The 26,811-nt window shown below is 38.2% G+C and overlaps 1 protein-coding gene across 4 annotated transcripts in view; it reads right to left on the reverse strand.

The window, feature by feature from the left end:
* Positions 1-26,811, reverse strand: part of PARD3B (par-3 family cell polarity regulator beta) — a 1,011,329-nt gene that overhangs the window by 159,758 nt on the left and 824,760 nt on the right. For all 4 annotated transcript variants that reach the window (XM_019446282.2, XM_019446285.2, XM_019446284.2 and 1 more), the window contains one exon: positions 307-609. In XM_019446282.2, the coding sequence (XP_019301827.2) occupies positions 307-609 (303 nt within the window). The remainder of the gene's footprint in view (positions 1-306; positions 610-26,811) is intronic.

Raw genomic sequence — 26,811 nt, forward strand, 5'->3', positions numbered from 1 at the left:
AGACAGGTAAGTATCCCTCCAAGTTTTCATCATTAGTCCTCTGTCACAATATTCATTCAAAAACTGCTCTCTGTTGCACCATGAACTCAATGACTGCTATCCATTCATGCCGCCTTATAACTGGCTATTTGGTTTTATTTTTGATGGCTGATACCTTACGGGCAGGTCAAAGCATAGCTCTTATCAAGAGTCCTATGCCATTTCAGTTTTAATAGATTAAAAGACATTTTTATCTGCTTCAGCAGTAGAGGTGATTTGAAACTTACTGAATTAAAACTGTATTTGTCTTCTAGTAAGTTATATTACCTGTCAACTGGCATCGGTGGATGGAATGGTTTGTTGACTTTGGCATAGAGACCCTCTAAGTGGTCTCTCTCTGGAGACAGTGGACGGCCATCCCGTGGGTAACCCAATGGTCCAGCCCGAGGTGGAGATGGTGACCTGTAGACATTTGCTGATGCACATGGTTCCCGGAAGTGGTTCACTCTGGCGTAATTGGGGTCCATTTCATCATCGTCCATATCATGCAGTGATCCAATTCCACCAGTAGCATAATCAATAAGACCTCTTGCCTGCTTTTCCCTTAGCTCCTGGTGTTTTGCTCCAATCCTGAAAAAAAAGTAGAACACGTAGCAGAGACATATGTGAATTTCATGTTGTAATATGATAGACTCTCCTGAATCTATGTTGATTCCTCCTAATCAGTCACTTAGCTGTTACTCTCCTGTTAACCCAAATTCACACCATGTAGAAATGCCAACAGAATATCCATGGGGTTAATTTTTTATCTCTGACTTTTATTTGTTGTGGGTCTTTACTTCTACAGCAATGCTATAGGTATTTTGACATCTTGCCCACTGATGACTGGGCTGATAGCAGAGTCAGAGGCTGATTTTCATGAAAATTCCCTTCCTACAAATGGGATGTGCCTGGGGGAACAGTACATCTGTGGTGTGATATTATGGAAGTCTTCCTTGGGAGAGGGATGCATGTTAAAGAGCCCATCAGAATCGTATACTTGGGCTGTGATTTCACCATTTGGTACCCTAGAATTCTAGTGTATTCCTTTAAGGAAAAGAGCTTAGCAAAATTGATTTAAATATGAAAAAGAAATACAGAGGCTTTCTGGTCACTAAAAGCAGTGGGATCAGAGGTAATTTATGAGAGATTCTAAGTTTTTTGGTTACACAAATGGGGATCATTGTGCCTCATTATGTAGGGGCTAGGGACAGAGTAAAATCGTGAAGAAATTAATAGGCTCCTGACAGAGATGAATTGGCACATATAAGTGAATTAAACATTACTGGCAGAATTCCACAGCGCTCAAGCCTTAAGTGATATTACAAAATGCTACTACTAATCAGTGTGCTGTGTAGACTGCTGGCAATGGAAGCAAAAAATAAACCTAGGTGGATTCCAAATCCATCTGAATTTTAAGAATGTGACATTTAATCTGGAAAGTGTTAGATCAGCTCTCCTGAATTCTCAGTTGCGTGTTAAAACGCAAAGGTCACTGTGGCATCTTATTGGACAATGGTGATCTGATGGTGTCAGGAGGTGCACCGTGCTAACGAGGAACGAACGGAACCTTACATCACTGGGCAAACCCAGTGCACTGCATGCATACAGGACGGGAGAAGCCAGGCGATGCTGGCTCAGGCAGCAAAAGCAAGAACTCAAGAAATGATGGGGACAAGCCTGGGCTCTGAGAATATGAGAGGGCCGCGGGCTAGAAGTGAAAGATCTGTACATGCCTGGGTACATTTATAGAAAGCTTGGATGAATTAAAAACAAAACAAAACTGAACTCTCTCGGTATCTTCTCTTCAAGCAAAGACACCTATGTTTGCACGTGGCAGCTAGCTTTGTTTATTACCTTTATCTTTCAAGGCATTTTCTCTTTTGGCAGAATGGTTTCCCTCCTTCCCCCTACCCAGTGGAGAGAAGGCAAGGAAAAAAAACAACAACATAAAGAAGAAGAAGGTAGAGGACAAAAATCCAGCATCCATCCCCAAGTCACAACAGATGAAAATAAATGTCAGGATACATTGCTGCATATCTCTTTTGACTAGGTCAGATCATGTGCCCTACACATAAGTAATTAGAAGAATTTATATTTTTGTAAAGAGGAGCTTGAATCTCCAAGGGATTCTGAATGAAGATGAAAGGGAGATTACACGGTAGGGTACCTGTTAAGAAGGCCTGCCAGTCCCCTTTCAATGCAGGTTAGTCCTAGGTTCATGGATGTTTGTTTTGAATAATTTTTTATAAAGAAGATAACTCGCTCTATTCTGCAACAAAACTGTCCTCTCAGGGACAGTGCAGACGGGATTATCAGAGAACATTCGCTGCACTATGATGATAGGGATGAATTTCCATGGCAAAGAGAGCGCAGGACATCAATAAAGTCAGGGGGTGGGGTTCTGTGTGGTTACCATGCCTCCTAAGTGCGATGCTTTCATGAGATTTCATGAGGAATCATTCAGTAGAAAGATGAACATCTCATGGAGGCTGCATAAAGCTCCACTTGTGCATTAATGAAAGAAGAAAACAGCAAGCGTGATTTTTAAAAGTCACAGAAATAGAACACCGGTATCTGTGCCCCTTATCTCATCGCTTCCCTTTCTTAGAGGTTTTCTCATTAATTAGACTCTGGGTATGGAAAGATTCTCAGATGAAAAGTACTCTGTGTATGCAAAGCAGTATTTTATCTTGTATTTTTTCTTTCTGAAACAAAACTAAATTTCTCCATGATCCTCTCTGCAACACTGTTTCAGTAACTAATTTCATATTAATCACTCAGTAGGTGAAATAGCAATTTCTCTGAACCGTCATTATTATGCCATATGTCAGGGTCTCTCCATGTGAGGGAGGACAAGGCAATCTGAAAAGGGGTGTATGGAGGCAGAAGAGACTGTCCAGAGAGAAATGTCAAGGAAATGGATTTTTGTTTTGTTTTGTTTGGTTTGGTTTGTTTTTGGTAGTTCTGACCTCTCTCTGCCCTAATTCGGTGTGAGAATTCTAATTGTTTATTATCATTTCCACTTAGAGGTCCTCATATCACTGGGACCTCAACCTGTTAAAATATCTATTTTTCAAAATAGCTCTTGATCATATGTCCTTTTTATTGGATGGTACCATCGGCTTTCCCATTCTCCCCAGCACAGTGCCTTTGAATTATTTAAATTTCTTCTCTCTCTTTCCTTGCAAAAGCATTGTTGTTTCTTGTTTCCATTATAACTCTTGGATACCCTCTTTTGTTTCCATTTCTTTCACCAAACTCTAGTATTCAGGCTTTATATTGCCTACCTGTGTACTGTCCAATATGGTGGCCACTACCACATGATGCTATAAACATTTAAATTAGAATTAACTACAATGAACTGAAATTTAAAATTCACTTTCTGTTTCATAAACCACATTCCAAGTGCTCTATAGCCACATGTGGCTCATGACTACTATACCAGACACTGTAGATAGATATAGACTAATTCCATCATTGCAGAATGTTTTATTGGACTGTGCTAGCCTAGATTATTCTAACATTTTTTTGGTGTATTATCTTATAATGCTTTAATCTCTGCCTTATAAGACTGCTGGATAAGCTTCCCTAAAGACCATTTACATCATATCTCTGTCAGATCAAGGATCTCTAACAATAGATTATAGTAAATGATGGAGTAAGAGTATGGTTACTTTATTTCCCTCCCTCAAACTCTAAATGAACAAGCAAATTGAGAAATTGGGAAGGAAATTTCATCTACAGTAGAATTAGAAAATGACCATAATCTTACACCATGCAATGAAATTTGGACTCACCCCAAAAGAGGGAGTACATCAAGAGCTGATACATGCCTCTGTCTCTAGCAGGGTACACATTTCACTGAAAGTAAGATCCAGAGTCCAGACGACTACAGACAACAAACTTTCATTCAGAAAAAATATAGTTTGAAGGCCAGTGTAAGATCCTGGAATTGAGGGGTAAATCTTCGCGAGGTGCCGACTTAAGCTTGGAGGAGAGGTGGAGCTAGAAGATTGATATTTCCTCTGGGACATATATTTTGTCCTACACTGAAGAACCTTCAAGGAGTAAAAGGAGAGAAGAGAAAAGAAGCTCCAACCTATTTTGTAGCTGAAAGGCAGAATTAGCAGAGCAGAGATAAACAAACACAAACTCATCAAAATAAAACCGATAATCTAAGAGGCTTCACTAAGGAAGCTGATCTCTTTCAAATTGATCTGCTCTCCCAAAATGGAAGACCATGGAAAACAAGCCCCCCGGGCATGCACCCAGAGGATGTGGCAAGAAGATATTTTGGAAGAACATATGGAATTGAAGCTACCTACCAGTGACCTTAGATCTCTATGCCCTCCATGTCCGCTAACACTATATTTAAAAGTATTATTTAAACACTATATAATATGAAATTAATTTAATGGGTCATAACAAGCTTTTGAAAAATTAAATACGATAAAAGAGAAAATATTAGGGGTTATTAACGCATGTAGTATGCATAAGTATTATTTCCAGAAGGAGAAGAATCAAGTCTTCTAAAAAATCAGGCATACCGAGGCTAGCCTCAAACATAAATAAAGCCCAATGAAAAACATTCTCAAACATTTCAAAACTCAAGGGACTATAGCTTGTTGACCTGTTGTGAAAAACTACTTAATAATTATAATCAGTCAACCAAAAATTGAATCAAAACGAGGAAGTCAACTCAATAAAGCTGTGGAATGACAGGTGTGATGGTGAGCAGGACCTTAACCTCACATTAAGGGTAAACATTTGTAGCAGCATAATTATGGAAAAACACAAATATGATAAACGCTGGCAATATAAACATGATAATCATTAATGAAAGTCAGAAATCAATAAGGATGTTAGGAGACAGTGTATTCATTCCCTCACTTTTTAGAGTAGGGATCAGTAGTTACTGCTGAAAGTTGATAAATCAGGAAATAGAGGATGTGGTATATACTAAATATTACTACAAGAAAAAGCTACTCAAACAACAAATTATCAGAAGAGGGATGCACAAAACAAAACTCCGACCATACAGAACCTAGAAAACAGGAGAAGCTGTAAAAAAGAGTAATATAAAATCAGATGACTAGATTTATCTTTTATGACAATAAATGAAAATGGAATAAATGTCTTTATTGTAACTAAGGAATCCCAGATCTGATAAAAAAGAAAAACATAGTACATGCTATCAAAATAGTGAAAAATGAAGAGTCGCCTAAATGTGCAGTAACAGGGGACTAGGAAAGACATATGATGCAGCTAAAAAATATGAGCATACTATTCCCATACTAAAAGGAAATAAGATATACATATGGGCCAAGATAGATATAGATATTTGTATGATATATTACATATTCTTGCATATACATAGAAAATGTCTGGAAGGATACAAAAGAATTTCCTAACAGTGATTGCTCTGGAAAATGTAATTGGAGGCACACTATCTGAATTTTTATACCATATGTTTTTAGGATAATTTAAAATATTTAAAGAATATAAAAAATTCCCTTACAACTACATACTGACTGTCATAGTGAATCAAAACTTAAAAAAAAAAATTTAAACAGGCAATAGCAGGCATCCTTTGTCTTGCAAACCTGATTTTTCATGATTCCATTATCAACTCAGTTATGACAATTTTTTTCAAATTACTGTTCATTGAACATTTGTTTGGTCCCTTTCAAATCAACTGCTTTTGCCTAGAGTACCCATTCTCCATTAATCAAATCTTTGACTAGATTTTTTCTAGAATAAAAACTCTATTCATTTAAAATTCATTTAAACTCATTTACAGCTCCATATTGAGCTCCACAATTCCCCTCTTCAACTCATATATCCAGTAAATTCTCTATTAATCTGTAATTGTTACATATTATTTTGTAAAAAAAAAATCAAAATAAAAAAATAAAATGAAAGGAGTTTTGTTTCATTTCTAGACATTTTGCTTCCAGAACTAGACTATAAGCTCCTTGAGGGTCCTGTGAGTTCTCTTTCTGTTAATTTTGGCTGAATAACTGATTTATCACTCATACTTACTGATAGAAGATCATATAGTAGAAATAAAAAAATAAAAGAAAAATTCTCAGTCCTCAACTCACTGTCAGGGAGATATATGCAAGTAACTACAATTCAGCGGGAAAACAAAGATACTGCATGTTCAGAGGTCAGAGTCAATTCAGCCTCGGGGTTCTGAGGGAAAATCATGAAGGTGGTGCCACATGGACTGGATTTTTATTTAAGTTTATTTATTTTTTTGAGAGACAGAGAGAGAAAAGGAGCAAGCGGGGGAGGGGTAGAGACAGAGGGAGACAGAGAGACTTCCAAGAAGGCTCTGTGCTATCAGCGTTGAGCCAGAAGCAGGGCCCAAACCTACAAACCATGGGATCATGACCTGAGCTGATTCCAGGAGTTAGACACCTAATCACTGAGCCACCCAGGGCCCCCCATGTGAACTGGATTTCGCAGGAACCTGTCCACCTTGTTCCAGGAGGACAGGAGAGATATAGAAATGGTATGAGGTTCTCCAGTGAGAAGGAAGGACCCAAGTAAAAGGGCATGGAAGTGCATGATTTATTTCATGCTGGGGGGCAAGTCTGATGTGCAACAGACTGGTTTGAGTCATCCACCCATACTTCTCCCACAAAAGGAACACATTTAGTAGGCAGTATTGGCAAATTTCTTTAAGGTTGATGTAACATGAGTTTAATATTTAAAGTTTTGATGAGGAAAGTCCTATTATGCCTTTTTTCATTTGTTTGTCTAATCTTTCATTATAAAAGGAAACAATGATACAGAAAGTCATGCAAAACAAATCTATGGATCTAAGAGCTGCTCTAAAGCAAACATGATTGCAACTATCAACTGAGGTCAAGAAATTGACCTTTGCGGGATAAGGTCTCCATAGGGTCTCTCTTCACAACTACAGCCATATTTCTACATTACATATGTATCTCCTTTCTTCCACATTAAGAATCTTGCTCCTCAAGACACAGGGAATACTAGAACTAAATATCCCATGATTACAACTTGCTCTACTCTGTATTACATATATAACAGCTTCAGAATAGCAATACCAAATACTGCCACTAACAAAATGATTATAAAAAGAGTTAAACTTCTCTTTTCCATATGTTCTTTCTGTCATCCCTACATTTTTGTAGTTGTATCACATTTACATTGTTAAGGCATATAGCAGCTACATACTGTCATTAGTTCAGCTTTCATTTAATCTTAGCTCTACAAATAACTAATTAATATATTAAAATAAATACATATTTAATAAAGACCAAAAGTCGTGAATGATATGTCAATGAATATGTAGTTATCTACTGGATTCCTCAGGAAGAACTCATAGAACAGTGTTTCTTCAGTTGATAACAGTATGTCTTTTATACTTCACAGCCACATTTGCTGTATATAAAATTATCTACCTTTCCACTTGAGTATTTAAATATGTGACATCATTTTCTTATGACAAAATGCTGCTATTGGAAAAGTTGGATGATAATCTAATTTTATTTCTCTTATAAATTACTTACTCTTTTTGCTTATCTTGTCAAATTCTTTTCTTTGAAGTCCAATGATCTTACTAGAAAAGTCATTCTGGGTGGATAATGCTTTCAATATATACTTATAAGTGTACTGCTTCCATCAGCAAAGTTTTCTTGAATTATAGTTTTTATCGTTAATGTCGTAGGATACAAGTTGCACATAGAAAAGTCAATTGTATTTGTACGTACTAGTAGTGAAGAGGTACTCAATAAAATCAAGAAAACAATACCATTTAAAGTAGGATTAAAGAACATTACAAACTTAAGAAGAAATTTAACAAAAGATGTGCAAGTTCTCTGCGCTGAAGACAATAAAATACTTGTGAGACAAATTAAAGAAGATCTAAATAAATGGAAAGTTCCACCTTGTTCATAGAGCAGAAAAGTCAATATTGCAAAATGTCAATTCATCCAAATGAAGAGATTAACATCTTTCCAATCAAACCCCTATCAGGCTTACTTTCCAAAAATTAACAATGTGATTTTAAAATTGATTTGGAAAGTTAAGGGCAAAGAACAGCCAAAATAATTTTGAAAAATAAGAATAAGTTTGAAGATTTACACTACTATCTTTAGAACTTACTATAAAGCTTCAGTAATCGGGGCAATGGTTAGACAAATAGACAAATGGGATAGAAGGCAGAGTCCAGTAATATACCCACACGTATTTGGTGAAGTGATTTATAACAAACGTAACAAAACAATTTGATTTAGAAGGGAGAATCTCTCAACAAGTGGTGTTGGAAAATCTCTAAGGGAAACAAGAACTCTGGTGCCTGCATTATAGTATAACAAAAAACAATCCAAGATGGAAGATAAGCCTGAACATAAGGGCTACAACAATAAAGCTACTAGAACCAAATAAAGGAGAATATCCTCACAACCTTGGGGTAGGCAAATAGTTCTTGGAAAGGACACAGAAAGCATGGGTCATAGAAGAAAAAATTGGTTAAGTTGAACTTCACCAAAATTAAAAACTTCTCATTAAAAAGCATGAGGAAAATGATTGGCAAATGAGAGAAGACATTTGTGACACACATATCTAACCAAGGATTTATATAAAAAATACTAAAAGTACTTGCAACTTAGTAACAAAAGGAAAAATGACCCAATTAGAACTGGGCAAAAGATATAAACAGATACTTTACAAAGGAAGATCTAGAAATGCCTACTAAGCAAATAAAGATACACTGGATGTTAGAAGTCATTAGAGAAAGGCAAATTAAAGCCACAATGAGATACCCTTATCAAAATGAAGAAGAATGACAACACCAAATGTTGGAAAAGATGAGGAGCATCCAGAACTTTTGTACACAGCTGTTGGAAAATAACAGAATCCTTTTGGAAAAAGATCTGGGAGCCCCTTATAAAACTAGACATGCACCAAAGCTGTGACCTAACAATTCACCTCTCAGATACACAAGAGAAACCATAACAGAGGTCCACAGAAATCCTTAAAGAGTGTGTGGTAGCAGCCTTAATCATCATGGCAAGAAATGGAAATAACTCAGATGTCCATTAGCAGGAGAATGGATAACCAAACAATGATGTGTTCATATGACAGAGTGTAAATCAGCAATAGCAACAACAACAAAAATAAGCTACTGAAATAACAACAGGGATGAATCTCAAAATTATCATGCTCAGTGAAAGAAGCTGAATATACACACACATAAACTTACTACCTAATTTCAATTGTAAGAAATTCTAGCTTAGGCAAAGCAATCCTATGGTGATAGAAATGAGATCAGTTGATTCCTGAAGTGGGGGATGCACTGAACAGGGAAAGGCATGGGAATGGGAAGCATTCTTGGGTGAGAGAAATATTCTGTATCTTGAAATACATTCATCAAAATAGAATACATTCTTCTGTTGGGGCACCTGGGTGGCTCGGTCGACTGAGCATCTATCTGACTCTTGATTTCGGCTCAGGTCATGATCTCACATCGTGATCTCACAGTTTGTGAGATCAATCCCTGTGCTGTCCATGCAGAGCCTGCTTGGGGTTCTCTCTCTCCCTATCTTTCTGCCCTTACCCTGCTCACACTCTCTCTTTCTCTCAAAATAAATAAACTTGAAAAAAAAGGAATACATTCTTTTGTTTATATGAGACTTATATATTTCACTGTATGCAAATTATAGCCCAATTAAAAAAAACTTAAAACAGAAAACAAAATTAAAGCAAAAAATGCCAATGACGCTATTTATACCTTTTAAAATAAATGTGATGCGGGGTGCCTGGGTGGCTCAGCCGGTTAAGCGGCCAACTTCCGCTCAGGTCATGATCTCACAGTCCGTGGGTTCGGGACCCACGTCAGGCTCTGTGCTGATGGATCAGAGCCTGGAGCCTGCTTCAGATTCTGTGGGTCTCTCTCTCTGTGCCCCGCCCCCCCCCCCGCCCCCCTCTTTCTCTCTCTCAAAAATAAACATTAAAATAAATAAATAAATAACTAAAATAAACGTGATGGAACCTAACAAATTAGAACTGGTCAATTCTAAGTTTACTTATATATAATTCTTTCTCTTTTAAAGACATTACCTAAAAATAATTGTTATCATAACAAATTAAGACAATTAAGACAGTGATTGCTGGGAAAATATTTTAACTGCGTAAGGAAACACATCCTCTTTTCAAGCAATTTGAACACTTCTAAAGTACCAATTTATAAGCCAGCTATTGATTTTGATAAGTACGTATCATTCTTATTGATCCATAAACACATTCTCCAAAGACCAGACAACTTGTTTTGAGTCTATTACAGGTTTCTGCATTCATCATTCAATAAATGTTTATCGAGCACGTACATGTTTTAGGTTTTGTTCTTGATGCTGAGATTGAGCACTGCATAGAAATCCTTGCCTTTATAGAATTTATACTCTAGTCAGGGGAGGCAGAAACAGGCAACAAATTAACCAGGTAAAATAAAAAATAATGTCAGATGGCAATAAGTGCTATAGAGGAAAATAAAATAGGGAAAGGTGCTAGGAATGTTGGGGGATAGAGTGGCAAGGTTACACATTTAAATATGTGGTAGGGTAATATGTGGAAATATTAAGTTAAAGCCTTGAAGAGGAGGGTAAAATGTTCACAAATAATTGGGGAAGTATATCTCAGTCAGAGGGGACAGCAAATACAAAGGCCCTGAGGCAGGCAAGGAGGTCAATGTAAGAGAGTGAAGAGTCAGAGGGCCAGGGAGGAAATTAGAGCCTAGATCATGTAGGGCCTTGACGTCCATGCTAAAGCTTTTGGCCTTCACTCTCAGTGAGGTAGGAAGCCAACGGCACTTTTCAAGCAAAGAAGCCATATGATCTGACTACATGTTAAAAGAAATCTCTTTGACTGCTATAGCTGGGAAGGTCGTGGGGGTGTGGGGTGAGAAAAAAGCCATGAAGACCAGTTGGGGGTTATCAGAATAACCCAGATGAGAGATGGTGGCTTGGATGAAGGTGTAGCAGTGGAGATGGTAAGAACTGGTTGGATCTATGAGCTAAAAATAAAACTGAATTTTTAAAAAAATCGTATAAACAAGATTGTCCTTCAAACACTCCAAATCAGGGAGGTTAGCAAAGAAGAGCCTATCCTCGCTCATATTTCATCTATCCAGCAGGAAGAACATATATCAATAGTATTTATGATGAATTTTCCCATGATTATAGAACTCACTTCTCACAAGGCACACAAGTCTCAATTTTAGAGATGAGGAAACTGACGTTCAGAAAGGTTAGGTGTTTTGTCAGAGACTGTATATTTGGTAAGTGGCAGGAAATAGAGTTTTGAATTCCACCTAGGTGCTTGACTTCAGTATGAATGTTTCTTTCATTTACATTAGGTACAAACAATCTAAACATGATCACATTACAGTTTTTTTCATGTTTGTTTATTTTTGAGAAAGAGAGACAGAGTGTGCGTGGGGGAGGAACAGAGAGAGAGAGGGAGATACAGAACCCAAAGCAGGCTCCAGGCTCTGAGCGGTCAGCACAGAGCCCGACACGGGGCTCGAACTCACAGACTGCGAGATCATGACCTGAGCCAAAGTCAGATGCTCAACCGACTGAGCCACCCAGGTGCCCCTAAACATGATCACATTTAAAAAATGTATATAGTGAAAGTTTTCAGCTACCCCAAAGTACACAGTATAGTACAATGAACCTCCATATACCTATTATCCCGTTCTTTGTTCTATAATTAAAGATGTTCCCATATTTTTATCTAATTTTTCTTTAAAAATTTGTTTTTAGCTAAGTATTTTGAAGGCAAATCCCAGTCACTTATTCTCTGTATACTTCAGAAAACATATCACAAAAAATCATTAACATTTTATAACAACGATGCCATTATCCACTTGAAAATTAACAATATTCCTTAATGTCATCTAAAAACCTAGTTCATAAACGAATTTCCCCGAGTGCCTAAAAAATGTCTCTTTCTCAGTGGATTTATTTGGACCAGGCTCCAAAAACTATCCACACATTACATCTGCTTACGTCTCTTAAGTCTCATTTCCTGTAAAGAACTATACTCTTTTTCCTTTTTAATTGTTCCATGCCACTGAATTGTTGCAGACACCAGGCAGATTGTCCTGTAGGTGGTCCCGCATGCTAGATTTGTTTGCTTCTTTGTGTCGTGATTAAACTTATTCCTCCACTCCCCACATTTCCTGTTTATGAAAAGTACTTCCAGATCAGCAATGCCTGGTGATCTTTTTGGTGATGGTGGAAACGTTCTATGTATGTGCTGTTTAATACAGTAGCATGTGTGACTACTGAGCACTTGAAAAGTGGCTAGCGTGACTAAGGTACAAAGTTTTTTTAATTTTTATTTTTTTAAGTGTTTATTGATTTATTTTTGATGGGGAGGGAGGGGCAGAGAGAGAGGGAGAGAGAAAATCTGAAGGTAGTTCCATGATGTCAGCACAGAGCCTGATGTGGGGCTTGAGCTCACAAACTGCAAGATCATGACCTGAGCCGAAACTGAGTCAGATGCTTAACCAACTGAGCCACCCAGGCACCCCTAAGCTTTAACGTTTTAATTTTAAGTAATTTAAATATAAATATTACACGTGACTAGCAGCTGTTGTATTGGGCAATGTAGCTGAACACTGAGTTTCAGGTTCAACTTTTGGTGGGAAAGGGTACTGTGGTCAGTTGAATGTTGGTCCCCCAAAAGATGTGTCTACCTGGAGCCTGTTAATGTGAACTTACAATGAAGTTTGATTACCCTGAATTACAGAGTATAGGGGAGGCAGAATTAATGCTTAATTCTTTTTAATTGCTAAGTTTTCAGAGGAAGCGGTTAGTACCCTAGCAATTCCAACGGTGACCAATGGTTTGTTAGACATCTTTTTGGGGGAAATGAAAGGCTGTGAGTCTCATTATGAACTCACATTCAAAGACAATACGTATTTAGGGTTTTCAATCAATTGCATTCCTTACTCTTTTTTCTTGCACACATTACCCCATATTTAGTAAATGGAAACTGCTTTATGTTGGCTCCTTTGTCCTTTTGGCTGGACCGAATTGTCTGTGATAGCTTCTTTGCTTTCTGACAAATAAGTTGTCCCAGCTTCATGTTGAGTATCTTGTATTCCTACCTTGGAAGCAGCCATTTCCCCCAGGAACTCATTCTTTCTAGTGGGATGTGATATCCAGAGAACACAACCTGGGCTCTAGGAAGTTCACGGCTTCTGTGCCTTTCTTTCCTTCCTTCCTTCCTTCCTTCCTTCCTTCCTTCCTCCCTTCCTTCCTTCCTTCCTTCCTTCCTTCCCTTCCTTCCTTCCTTCCTTCCTTCCTTCCTTCCTTCCTTCCTTCCTTCCTTCCTTCCCTCCCTTTTTTATATACCAGTAAATTTGTTTTAATTTATTTTTAAAAATTCAAGTTACTTAACATACAGTGTAGTATCAGTTTCAGGAGTAGAGCCCAGTGATTCATCACTTACATATAACACCCAGGGCTCATTCCAACAAGTGCCCTCAATGCCCATCACCCATTTAGACCATCTTCCCACCTATCTTCCCTCCAGCAAGAGGGAAGTTTGTTCTCAGTTTGTTCTCTCAGTTTGTTCTCTGTATTTAAGAGTTTCTTATGGTTTGCCTCCCTCTCTGTTTTATTTTATCTTTCCTTCCCTTCCCATAGCTATGTTCATCTGTTGTGTTTCTTAACTTCCACATATGAATGAAATCATATAATATTTGTCTTTCTCTGCCTGACTTATTTCACTAAGCATAGTAGGGCACATGCCCCCCAAATATAGCAGCACTATCAACAATAGCCAAATTATGGAAAGAGCCCAAATGCCCATTGACTGATGAATGGATAAAGAAGATGTGGTTTTATATCTACAATGGAATACTGCTTCTGTGCTTTTTCCATGGACAGAGCTAGGAGATATGTCTTTTAAAAAAAAATTCAAGTTCATACTGCTCTTTCCAATTGAAATTTAACATTACGGAATCCTTACTTAACTTTTAAAAAGTTTATATTTGTTTATTTCCTATAAATGAAAAATCTTGATTCTTAATACTACTGACAAAATTATTTGTGTTATCATATCCCTAATTTAAAGCACATACAGTCTTAAAATAATGCCAGTATTACTAAAATACCATTGAATGAAGTTCAAGATGTTCACCATTTCTTGTTAGAACATATCCCACTGATTATGTAGAATAAAAATGCTGTATTCTATCATTCCTTTCTTTTTTTTCTGAGTCATTATGCAGCCAATTTGTTTCATAGTTAGGTTGTTCTGGTTTGTTTTTAGTTTTTAGGCATTGCCTTTTTTTTCTTTTGATTTAATTTCATTTGTTAAATACATAAAACATTTACGTTTCTAAATTCAACTATATACAACATACAATTACGTGGCTTTCAAGAGTCCTCTCTATACTAAGCAACGTAACTGTACTTAATTTTTCAAATGAAAGCAAACATGGTTATATATCATTGTTCCTTCTTTTTCGCACAAGAAGTAGGATACATTTTCCTCTACATTTTGCTTTTCCCATAGCAATTCAGAAGACATCTCCATTATTAGTGAACAGAGATCTTTCTCATTAAAAAACAACAACAACAAAGAAGTTTCATAATAATCTACTGTGTGGACATACTTCTGTTTCTCTAATGGGTCCCATGTTTTTGAATATTTGGCTCTTTTCAATCTTCCACTGTTAGAAATAATGCCATAATGACAAATCTCATGCAAAAGTCAAGTCCATATTTTTGCTATTGCCACTTTAGGATGAATTCACAGAAGCAGGATTGCCGGCCCACGGAGAAACTCACATATAATACTTCCAGATGATGACAAATCTCCTTCCATGCTTGATCTCTCTGCATTGCCACTTGCAACGTAGGAGGGTGTCTTCCTCTACCATGTCACCAACAGAATGTGCTGCTGGACTCCGGGATATTTGATAAGCGTAGGTGAGAAGCGATAGTTTTAATTAGCCTGTCTCTTATTATGTGATGCTGAGTATCTTTTCATATGTTTAAGGGCCATTTTCATTTCCTCTTCTGTGAGCTGTCCGTATCTCTTGCTGATTTTCCCATCAGATTGTCAATTTTCCCCTCGATTTTTCGAAGACCTTTGCGTAGTAGTGATATTAGCACTTTATCTGTGATGTAAGTTGCATATATTTTTGGCAAGCTGTCATTTTCTGTTCATGATTCCACATTATTGATCAGTCTTTCATACTTTGTACTGTACCCTCAAAAGCTTTATTAACTATTGTTACTCTTGCATATTATTTCCTGATGGATTTGTCTCGTGCAGAATGCATCAACAGTAGAGTTCTGACTGGCTTGCCCAGTTCCGGGAAGATGTAGGCACTGACATGCTCTTTGTTCCTACCGTGTGAACCCAAACAACAGAGACAGAGATGAATAGACAGCAGAAGAGGAGGTTTGCTACCTATAGTGGTGACAGTAGTTGAGGTCAGAAAAGGTTTTTCAGGGGAGAGCTATGGGGTAAAAGAAGTAGTACCATTAAAAGAGATTATAAACTACCTGCTGTACAGCTTTCTTTTTTGACAGTGGAGATAATTTGTCCTGCTATCACTCCTGCTCTTATAATAGAAGCTGCAATTAGGTCACTACAATTATCCTTTGTTCCAGTGACCAGACCCAGTTTCTTCAGCTTTTCCTTCTGAATGCGGTTTCAAAGCTGCAAGTGTACCTGGCCAAGACCAATTACAGCTTATTATTGCTGTTATTATTACTATTATTTTTCTCACCAGCCAATACAGAGTTACATACAGTCCTTGTGATCAATATTTCATCTTTTCAACAAAGTGGTTTTAACTGCATTAATATTTTTCACGGTTTTCTCATCCCTGCCTGCGCATCTGTAACATTTTCTAGATGACCTTCTTTTGTCCTGTCCATTTTTCTTGTCAGCCTAAACCAGACCTGATGTGGTAAGGGAGCTAGGTTGATGAAATAATTGATCATTTCTCTTGAAATGAATAAATACATTTATGTATAATGAATTGTATATTCTGCAATACTGACATGCAAATTCTTTAATGCTGTTAATTGAATCTTTTAGGTAGGCTTTTCTTCACATTATTCTCTTTGGGTGCACACACACACCACACTGAATCCTTCACAGTTCGCAGAATCAAATTAGGCTATTCCTTGTGGATATTGTGCCTGAATATCATATGTGAATTTGTGTCTAGGCTTGCCAAATATCATGAGGCAAAGGTCATACTAATGCTCATTAGAGCAGGTGAAGGCCATGAAGTTTGGGAAGCCTATGAGACTTATGTGTGGTCTTAGAACATTCTAATCCTGGAGGTCCCTGAGAGGTTAACTGGTTCTTTGCCCAGGTGGGACGACCAGAGGAAAGACTTCCATATCGTACATGGCCCAGAACCAACCAAATTTCCCATATCAGATGGCTTTTATCTATTTGACATTGAATATTTCATATTCTAAAATCCTGGTGGTCATTTTCAATTCCTACTTATAAGGGACATTTTCTACAATGTCAAAGTGGCAAGATTCTTTAGTACCTTCCCACTGCTACTAAATACTACCATTTCAAGAGACTTGCCTTTCAGTGAAGACTCTCCTATCATTGCAATTTACATTTTCCCTAAATTTATACCTTTCCCAAACCCATTAAACTTTCCCTATTGCTAATGTACTGAGTTCCTGTAATTTATATTCTCGTAATGTGAACAAATTTCTCAGAAATGCTTAGTAAACATACTTAGCTTTCATTGGGAAATTAGCCCTAAAGAGGGGTTGGGGGGGGGGGGAGGGGGACAAATGACACAGTGCTTACTATCTTCTCTGATAATGGTTTCCTTAGAGCAATTCTAGACAGTGTCCCTACAAAAGGCATCACTATGCAGTGAAGACATTAAGAGATCCTCTAGATTGTTGGCCACACTCACACTGAAGAACGAACCTGCCCTTGAGAGAGCTCTGCTGGTTGGAAAAAGTTTGTAACTTGATGTACTTCATTCTTACTCTTTATTCTTATTGTTACCGACATGTGTATGTAGCAAAAAAACCCAGCCTGATTTATTTTTTATATCCCCTGTTCGTATGTGTCCCCTGTTTGCAGCACTGCGAGAAGCAGAAGGGAAAGTAGGTTTTCTGTATTACAATGATCAGGAATATATTGCTAATCCTAGGGACTGCCAGGGGTGATATCTGCAAAAATAAATGACTGGCCTTTGACATGGTGGTGGTTGTCATCATATGGAAATGAATGAGGCTAAATCCCAAACGTTGACTGCTTGGGGTTATCGTTAAGTCTACGCAAACTTCCTGGAGAGGAAACAGGAAAAATACAGAGAATAAAAGGAAATAAGCTACATTTCCTTTCCTTTCCCTTCAAACTCTTCTTTTCCTTCCATTTTGTCACCTGGAATTTCACACCTGGCCAGTGCTCCCCTGGACGTGTCTTTGATCTCTGCCTCTGCAAGCTTGCTCACAATGAAAATGTGCTGAAACATGGGGAACATGTGGACATTCACAAGGCATAGGCTGCTCTATTTCCTTTGTTTTCTTAGCCATAAGTGCCAGATTCCTCAAGGCTGTGAACGTCCACTCCCACATTGAAGAGCATGTTTAAAAGAACTCTGGGCTTATGAAGAGCTCTAGAAGTACTACTGACCCCCACAGGGCCTGGGAAAGCCATTTTAGCTATGGAACCATGGTTGTACCTCATACAAGGATAAACACACACTTTATACCTACTGTCTCCATCCAGCCAATATGTGAGGGGCACTCTTACTCTGAAAAGTCATGTTCCCTGCATGATGGAGAATTTAAAAAGAAGTAGAAAACACAGTTCTTTCCCTCTTATCCTATTTGTACAGGATATTTTAAAGAGGTTAGTAAAAATATTTCATTCAACTCTTGCATTTTCTGCAGTGTTTTTAGGATTGTCATTTTTGGCTTTTTATGATGTCTTTGTCCTAGAGAAACTATAGAATATTCTCAAAAGTCCAGATACATGCCAAAAAAAAAAAAAAAAAAATGGGGCCCGTCAGTCCGTTTGGTTTCTTTGGTTCCAACATTCACTGAGTAGTCGCTATGTACTAAGAACTGTGCTAGGTACGTGAAAAGGCCAGGGGATATTTAAGGGCCAGGTGGAAGGACCAATCAGGTCTGCAGACTAAGAGCTCCTCCCTCCCACTTATAGAAGGGACAGGCATCCTTGTCATCCGATCCTCCACCATGGCCTGTTAAGCACAGAAGAAGCCAACAAACCATCTGAGATGATCACCACCACACAGCCATTGAAGAAGGTCCAACAAGCTCATCTAGGTGGCATGGGTGTCTATGGTGATTCTTTCAAAGAGTCTTGGGCAATTAGGTAACTAGACAGCTACTAGGAATGACCCCCTTTCTTCTCCAGGGTATTGAGCAGAAGTGTTCAACCATAATCACAGGTTCCAACCTAGATATGTGGAGCCCTGAGGGAGGCTTTTTAAAGAAGCATATGCCACATGCATGTGGTCTTGAGAATTATAGTGAGGGATTTTTATTTGATATGACAGGCAATGGGTACTTGTACATGGGAGTCTAAGGTCTGATGTGTCCTCATCTGTCCCTCCACAGAGACCAACAGACATTATGCCCGGCATATTCTTCTGAGTGTTCATTCTCAGCTCTGACTACTGCATTCTACTCTTGACTGCCTCCTTCTTTCTTGGGCCATCCTTTGTTGCAGGTTTTATCTATAATTAATAGAGAAAATCTCTTACCCTTGTAAAGAGGCTTGGTTTACCTTTTATCAGAACCATAAGCTGCCAAAGTGTCTATAAAGTGTTGGGGAGAAGTCAGGGATTGGCATTTCTTATTTTTTTAAAGTTTATTTATTTGGGGGGGGGAGGGGCAGAGAGAGAGAAGGAGAGAGAGAGAATCCCAAGCAGGCTTTGTGCTGTCAGTGCACAACCCGATGCGACGCTCAATCCCATCAACCGCGAGATCATGACCTGACCCCATCAAGAGGCAGACGCTTAACTGACTGAGCCACCCAGTCATCCCAGAATTGGCATTTCTTACTGTGGTTAGCAGGGTACTGCAGTGGTCTGAGTTTTAAGGTATGGGGAAACATCCTTCAATTCCCTCAATGACTACCTGAGATGTGGATCTTTATTCAGGCTCCTGCTAGTATTGGGAAAAAATTAACATTTAAAAGGGAGGAATGGTGTGGCTAGATACCTCCCTACAGGGAAAATCCATTCCTTAAACAGCAGCCTGGACCATCTCTTAAAGAATATAAGTTAGGCTGCTTTTCTGTTTAAAACACCTTCCATGTGTTCCTTTTATGCTTAGATAAAACCCAATCTCCTTCCTAGGACCCAGGAGGTTGTCTCATCAGACACAAGTCTTCCACAACTTTGGTTTATGCCATTCATAGCATTAGTTATCAAACTCCAGTCCCATGGCTTCATTTGCCTCAGGCTTGGTTAGCATTGGCTGCTCTTTGTGCCTGAACTCCTCTGCCTGCAGGTGTTCCTGTGGCTGGCTCTTCACTGTGCTGTGCATCTCAGCATCTCAGACACCCTTCCCCATGCCAACTCCCCATGGTTCTATTTTAATTTCTTTACAGTTTTATCACTACCTGACTTTACTGTCTTCATTTGTCTATTTACAACAATATAAGCTTCACAGGTGCAGGGACCTTATGTGCCTTGTCTATCGGTACATCCAGCACAGTGCTTGGCACATAGTAGGCACTCAATAATGTGATGAGGGAAGCAAGGTCTGGGAGAGAAGACCATGTGACAATGTGACAATGGACACAGAGGTTGGGGAGATGTACTTTGAAGATGGTGGAAGGAGCCATCAGTCAGCCAGGATTGTAGGTAGCTAAATAAAAGGCAAGCAAATGGATTCTCCCCTAGAGCCTGCAGAAGGAATCAGCTTGGCCTACACCTTGACTTTATCCCAATAACATTGATTTCCGAACTACAGCCTCCAAAACTACAAGAGGATAAAGATATGTTGTAAGCCACTAAGTTTGTGATAATTTGTTACAGTAGCAATGGGGAATTTTTTTTTTTAACATTTTATTTATTTTTGAGACAGGGAGAGACAGAGCATGAACGGGGGAGGGTCAGAGAGAGAGGGAGACGCAGAATCTGAAACAGGCTCCAGGCTCTGAGCTGTCAGCACAGAGCCCGACGCGGGGCTCGAACTCACGGACCGCGAGATCATGACCTGAGCCGAAGTCGGCCGCCTAACCGACTGAGCCACCCAGGCGCCCCAGCAATGGGGAATTAATACAGGCTATGAAAGAATAGAGTTGATGATTCTACCTGAAAAAAATGTATTTAGGAATGGCCTGCTTTCTTTCAGAGCCAGGCATGGTGCGATAGTGTTAATCGTCTCTGCAATATAGAAATATAAGCAGTGAAGCCAACCTCATACCCTATAGCTCATGAAGAGAATAAGCAAACCAAATTCTGCAAGCCTTTATACCATGTGTCATGAAAAGATTAAGAATATGTATCCCGTGGAATAGACCTAAATGAGTGGCTCCCAATGTCATACATAACAATGACATTGGAGACACTGCTGTAGGTACAACACACACACACACACACACACGCACACACACACACACACACACACACCCGGGTCCTGGCAGCGGATATCTGTAACCCAAGAAATGACTGGCCAGAAGGAGAAATGTGGATTTAAAACAGATGATTTACGGCCTTTCCTGAACAAAGATATCTTCTTATCATCTCCCCAAAATACATTATACAGCACACACTTTCTTTTGCATTTTTAATAAAGCAAAACTTGAAAATGAGCAGCAATCTCTTATTTCCCCTCTTAGAAAATCTACAGTGACCTGCTGGCTAATAATACAGGCGAAGTATCCCAGAAGAGGCTCGTGGTTCATTAAAATAATCAGCATATTCCAATATGCATTCGTCCCTGAAATAATAACAATTCACTTCCAATAAATTAATTACGGTTTTAATGAGTGAAATTTACATTTATATTTCTGTCTTAAGATCTTCATGGGAGGTGGCATCTTCACCCGAACAGTTCCACTGAAGCAAGGCCTTTTTCAGAGTAGACCAGCAGCTGTTGATGGATATGCTAACATTCTGGGCTTTCAGAAATAGGTAGGATGGCGTCAGGGGCCAGACGGCCTGGCTTGAAACCAAGTTCCGCCACTTTTTCATTTTGAGACCACGGGCAAATACGGTAACCTCTCTGTCACTTGTAAAATGAGAACCTACTTCTAAGAGAAGGCTAACTGACTTTATACAACTAAAGTTGTCAGAAGAGTGTGATTGGCACATAAAAAACCATCGTTAACTGTAATCTACCAATAACAATCTAATAACTCTACTAATAACTAACTGTAATATACTAATAACAATCAGCTGACAAAGGTGAAGGGAGGCAGCAGAGAGGACAGATCCCTCGGCGGTCTTCATGTACACACAAAGCTAGCAGCACTGAACAGCACTTATCAGTTCTGCCGGCTCCTTCACAGATCCATTTGGAATCCTACCTAGAGTAGATACTTTGAATAGATGCTATTTAACCTAGATTGGCCAGAATGCTCAGGGAACAGGGGGTGTTGTGGTTACTTGAATTGTCAGCACGACTGAGAGCAAAGCTTTTTAGTTTGAATCTGTTGGTCGAAAATCTTTACAAAATATACTGATCCTGGAGTGTATGGGTGGCTCAGTTGGTTAAATGACTGATTCTTGATTTCTGCTCAGTGCTGACAGTGCGGACCCTGCCTGGGATTCTCTCTCTCTCTCTCTCTCTCTCGCTCTCGCTCTCTCTCTCTGCCCCTTCCCCATTCATGCACATGCTCTCTCCCTCTCTCTCTCTCTCTCAAAATAAACAAACATTAGAAATAAAATAAAATATACTAATCCTTTAATTTGCTCTAAATGAATTCCCTAAGCAGAATTTTGTTTAGAAGGCTGAGAAACAGGCATCATTTTAGGACTGTTGTTCTCAACTCCAATATTTATCCTATAATACTCAAGATACAAGAGTCACAATGGAGTTACCAAGTATTACCTGTCCACTGACCTGATCTACTCAATCTACATTTCTTGAGTGCCTACAAGTGCCTGGAACTGGGGAGTGTGTCTTATTTTCTCCTGATTCTCTCCTCTCCCTTTTTCCCCGTTAAGAGTAGAGTGTTCAAAAGAATTATAAAAGAATCCGGTTAGTTGAGTCCAGATTAATGAAGTTTTGGTATAATAACTAACCTGAAAAAGTTTAAAGAGTAAAGGAACTGTATGGAATATGGAACTTGCTTTTTCAGGCAGCCTGAGTCTGTCACTCTCACGGCCATATAGGGGGCGAAAGAGGAAAAATAGCTTTTTCCCACTCTATTTTGATTTCTTTTATTTTTTCAAAGCCATAACAGAAGTTTAGTTTGCTCTACCTTTTTTGATTATGGTGCTATATTATCATATAGATAGACAGATAGGCCTTATAAACAGTATGTAGCCCACATATCATATCAACAGAAATATTTGGGCAAAACTTCCAAGACTACTAAAATTATTATAGTTCATAGTGAAAATATTTAAATAAATGTTGTAATCTTCTGCAGAATAGGCCTTCGGTAATATAAACTTATGACCCAAAGTTATCTGCCTAACTAAACTGTTATTTTCCCAGAAAGTTTTGCCCTAAACTACATTTCAACTGTCTCCTTTGTCAGCTTTAGAGGAAAAAAAAAAAAAACGAAAAAAAAAAAACCCCACTGTCACAAAAAGTACCCCGATTGCTTGGAAAATCCCTTAGCTTTTAAATAAATTTTTTTCCTGAGTCTTAAATTCCTCTCTAGTTAGCAGCAAAAACATCATATATTATTGATGGGATTAAGAATTTAAAATTTCAAAAGTCTCTTCGATTTGCTGCACAGTTAACTTGTACTTTTATAATTGATTTTAATGATTTCACTGCAAGTGTCTAGGAATATTGGATGATAAAGAAGTTCTGTTCTACCATCCCAGCTATAACACTATTCTTTTCACAGCTGTCTTCTCTGCGGTCATATAGCATTTTTATATCCCATTACAGTATTTATCACAGTTGAACTTTATTATAATTAGTTGTGTATTGGTCTTTCTCCTCTCTCTTAATCATGAACTTGTTGAGGGCAGGGACTAGATTGTGTTTTACTCATTTTGCTGTTTCCCCTAAGTGCCTAGCTGCTCAATTAATGTTTGCTGAATTATTGAAGAGTTCAGGGCAAAAATAATTAAAAAGTCAAAAGTGAATCATAGCAGAAAAGTATCTACCCCAAATCCTCTAAGTGGAAACATTTCTTATAACTTCAATTTAACTTCAGGTTCAAAGGCATAATGGTGTAGCTCAAGGAAAAACATCCAGGGACATAAAATATATTAGTTCTCCAAATGATCAAAAATATTAAAATTCATCAAAATACAAATCTTTCTTACACGCTTTTAAAAGAGACTGAAATTGGGAGCTATTCAACTGGAGTGACCAACTAAAGGTGACCTTTCATACGAGAAATGTGAAAAATCAGTAAGAAGAAAATAATTAAAAAAGAAAGTGAATACAAGATGGCAAGGATTAGCAGTAGTTTATCCAAACACGTTCTGCCAGTTAGAAAGACACCTGCTTGTTAGATCTGCAAATGCACAGGAAGTACATGGGATGCAATAAAGGCCTCAAGTGAGGGCCCTCTAGAAGGCTGGCCCGTAGCCTACATCCTGTCTGAATGGCACCTGAGACTGTCAAACACAGACCACATCCAACACATTCCTGTACTTCACTGGAAGGTAAAGGGGGCTGGAATGGTCATCTAAGAAAGTGTCCAGCATGTGAGGATCAGGTTGGAAGATTATGAAGAAGAGGTGCAAAGAGATGCACTCAATCAATGGGGGAAGGAATAGGCCACCTTGTTCAAAAAGACGACATGCCCTGGCACCCTCTCCTTTGCCCTCTCAGCTGTTCTCCCTGAAATTAGGGGTTCACTTGTTTCCTTAGCTGGAAAGCCTTGGTCCAAGAGAATGCATTTTATTTTTTAATAATTTGTTAATGTTTATCCATTTTTGAGAGAGAGAGAGAGAGAGAGAGAGAGAGAGAGAGAGAGAGAGAGAGAGAGAGAGAATGGATGGGGGAGGGGTAGAAAGACAGGGAGACACAGAATCTGAAGCAGGCTCCAGACTGTGAGCTGTCAGCACAGAGCCCAGGGCGGGCTTGAACCTACAAACTATGAGATCATGACCTGAACTGAAGTCAGACACTTAACTGACTGAGCTCCCCAGGAGCCCCAAGAATGCTTCCTTAGATGTTCATGTGGGGTTGGAGGTACAGTTTGGGGCTACTTATAAAAATCGCAAATTTCCTGATGATAAAGATGCCCTCTTCATCTCTTTAAAAAATTCATATCTCAGTCCTTAGAATCTATTATGCATCAAAGGTCCATAAAGGGGTATAGTTTACAATGATAGTAACCTTATTAGCATGTTGCCTTAACTGTCTGAGCCAAGCAGCTGGATTCACTTAAGAAAATTAACAAATCCACATCTTTGTGTGCTGCTCACCTGCAGACCTGGGGCTTCAGCATTTCAGGGATCAAGTGCAGGAGAGGAGGTGATGCCTTCCCATGGGGTGTCCCACTCCCCACACCTTGCCATTTTTCATGTCTCCTTTGCAACACCTCTCTCTTCCTATAAGTACCCAATTCTCTTCATGAATATCTTTTTAATAGTATACAAACTGATATTGTGCAATAATTCATTTACGTTTGAAAAATGCTACTTTTCCAATCAATCAAGGAATGGTTATTAAATGCTGGAGAGGGGGCTGAGAAGTGTAGTACTAGGCATTATCAAACCTGTATGCAAATTACCTATGAAAGGAATTATCAATCTCCCAAAGACAGACAGACAGATACACACACACACACACACACACACACACAGAGCTATGTGCATGGTCACAGAATTACAGATATTCCCACAAACAGGAAAACTTCCAATCAGCTAAGTTCTCTTAATACTAGAAAGATGCCCTCGGATGCCACAAGGTAACAAAACAAAACTGAAGCACTTTGCAGCTAGTCCCTGCCTGAAATTGTCTTTAGATGGAAAAATTCCTATGTCATCCATTAAAGGCAATGTAAAAATAAATGTATAAATAGAATCATAAACATGTCTATGTAGTTTCATATGTTTCCAAATGCTCCAGAAAGCTGTAAAAACATACTACACGTTTTATTTTTATTTTGTGATATTTCGAGATTCTCCTCAATTTTCCCTTCTTAATTGGCACATTTTTAACAAAATGTGTTCCTCTCTCCCACTAAGAAGCAAAATCTCTAAGTATATCTTTGGTAACTTAAATTTCCATCTTGATTCACACTCCGTATTGGTTTATTATGTCATATTTTTTTTTTCTTTGAACTTGGGCAGAGGCAAACGACAGTAGTGTGAACCACGGTAATTGATATCTGCAGGAGGTTATTTCGGATTGATCAATGAGGGTTGCATGACTAGCTCCAGTAGAGTGTGTTTATTTCCTCGGAATATTTTTCATTTGATGATAATAAATTGGTCATTGATATTAAGCACCCATTTTTATCTTAAGTAATATACATATTTGAGGTAGGGAATATTTTAGCATAATGTCAGTTTTGTTGGCACAGAATTTTTGTTTGCTGGTGAAAAGAATTAGGCTTCCTCAGTGACTGCTAAAAACAGTAACTGTTAAAAACTAGAAGAATTACATCTAGTTTTTAATCTGCTGTGTAAAAAAAAGGAACATATTCAGTTTGGCTTTAATGATGTCAAAAGCAGCCAACTATATTACTGAAGCATCTTGTTAAAACTGGGATCTTGTTTTTCCAAACTGGAATATTTAATGGTTATTGCAGAATTTTTAAAAATACGTATTCATTTATGTGAGTGTTACAAAATGCAGCTCTGAAGTTTAAAAGTCCAAGTGGTAAATTATCCTCTTTTGACTTTCTTATTACATCCACTATAACCAGATTAAAAACATACGAATTACACTATATGTTTCCCTGATTCGGTGATTTTTTTTTTTCTTAAACAAAGTCAATTCACTAAAATATCCTTTGATGCTCATTCAGCTAAAACCTCATACTTTTTTTTTGCAAAGACATATTATTTGATCTGAAAATATTTTTAAGTGCCTGGAATCTATGTGTTTTACCACTTGAAACTTTCTCTGGCCATCATAGCTTCTATTAGAGACTGTGAAACATTTTAGGATTATTGAACAAATATCAATTACGTCTGTGTCCTTAGTGTCTATCTGAATTGGAAATGTGCCATCTTTTACATCTTCACTAATAGAATTTTTAATTAGCTGTTGATACTGTCAATAATAGAGTTCACTATTATTTAAAAAAATGATTTGTCCAAGCAACTCCTTATCTACACTTTTGTTCTTTACTTTTTAAATCTGGTGCTTATTATTATAATCAGTGTAATTAAAATTTTTTTGTTTTATTTTTAGAGAGAGAGAGTACAAGCAGGGGAGAGGGGCAGAGGGAGAGAGAGAAAGACAGAGAGAGAGAGAGAGAGAGAGAGAGAGAGAGAGAAATATTAAGCAGGTTCCATGCTCAGTGTAGAACCTAATGCAGGACTTGATCCCACGACCCTGTGGTCATGACCTGAGCTGAAATCAAGAGTCAGACACTCAACTGACTGAGCCACACAGGCGCGCCTATAATCAGGGTAATTTTTAAACAGAGCACTATACTTTCAAAAGC

Source organism: Panthera pardus, unplaced genomic scaffold, assembly GCF_024362965.1.
Source record: "Panthera pardus isolate Hobbes unplaced genomic scaffold, ASM2436296v1 HiC_scaffold_10, whole genome shotgun sequence".
NCBI lineage: Eukaryota > Metazoa > Chordata > Mammalia > Carnivora > Felidae > Panthera > Panthera pardus.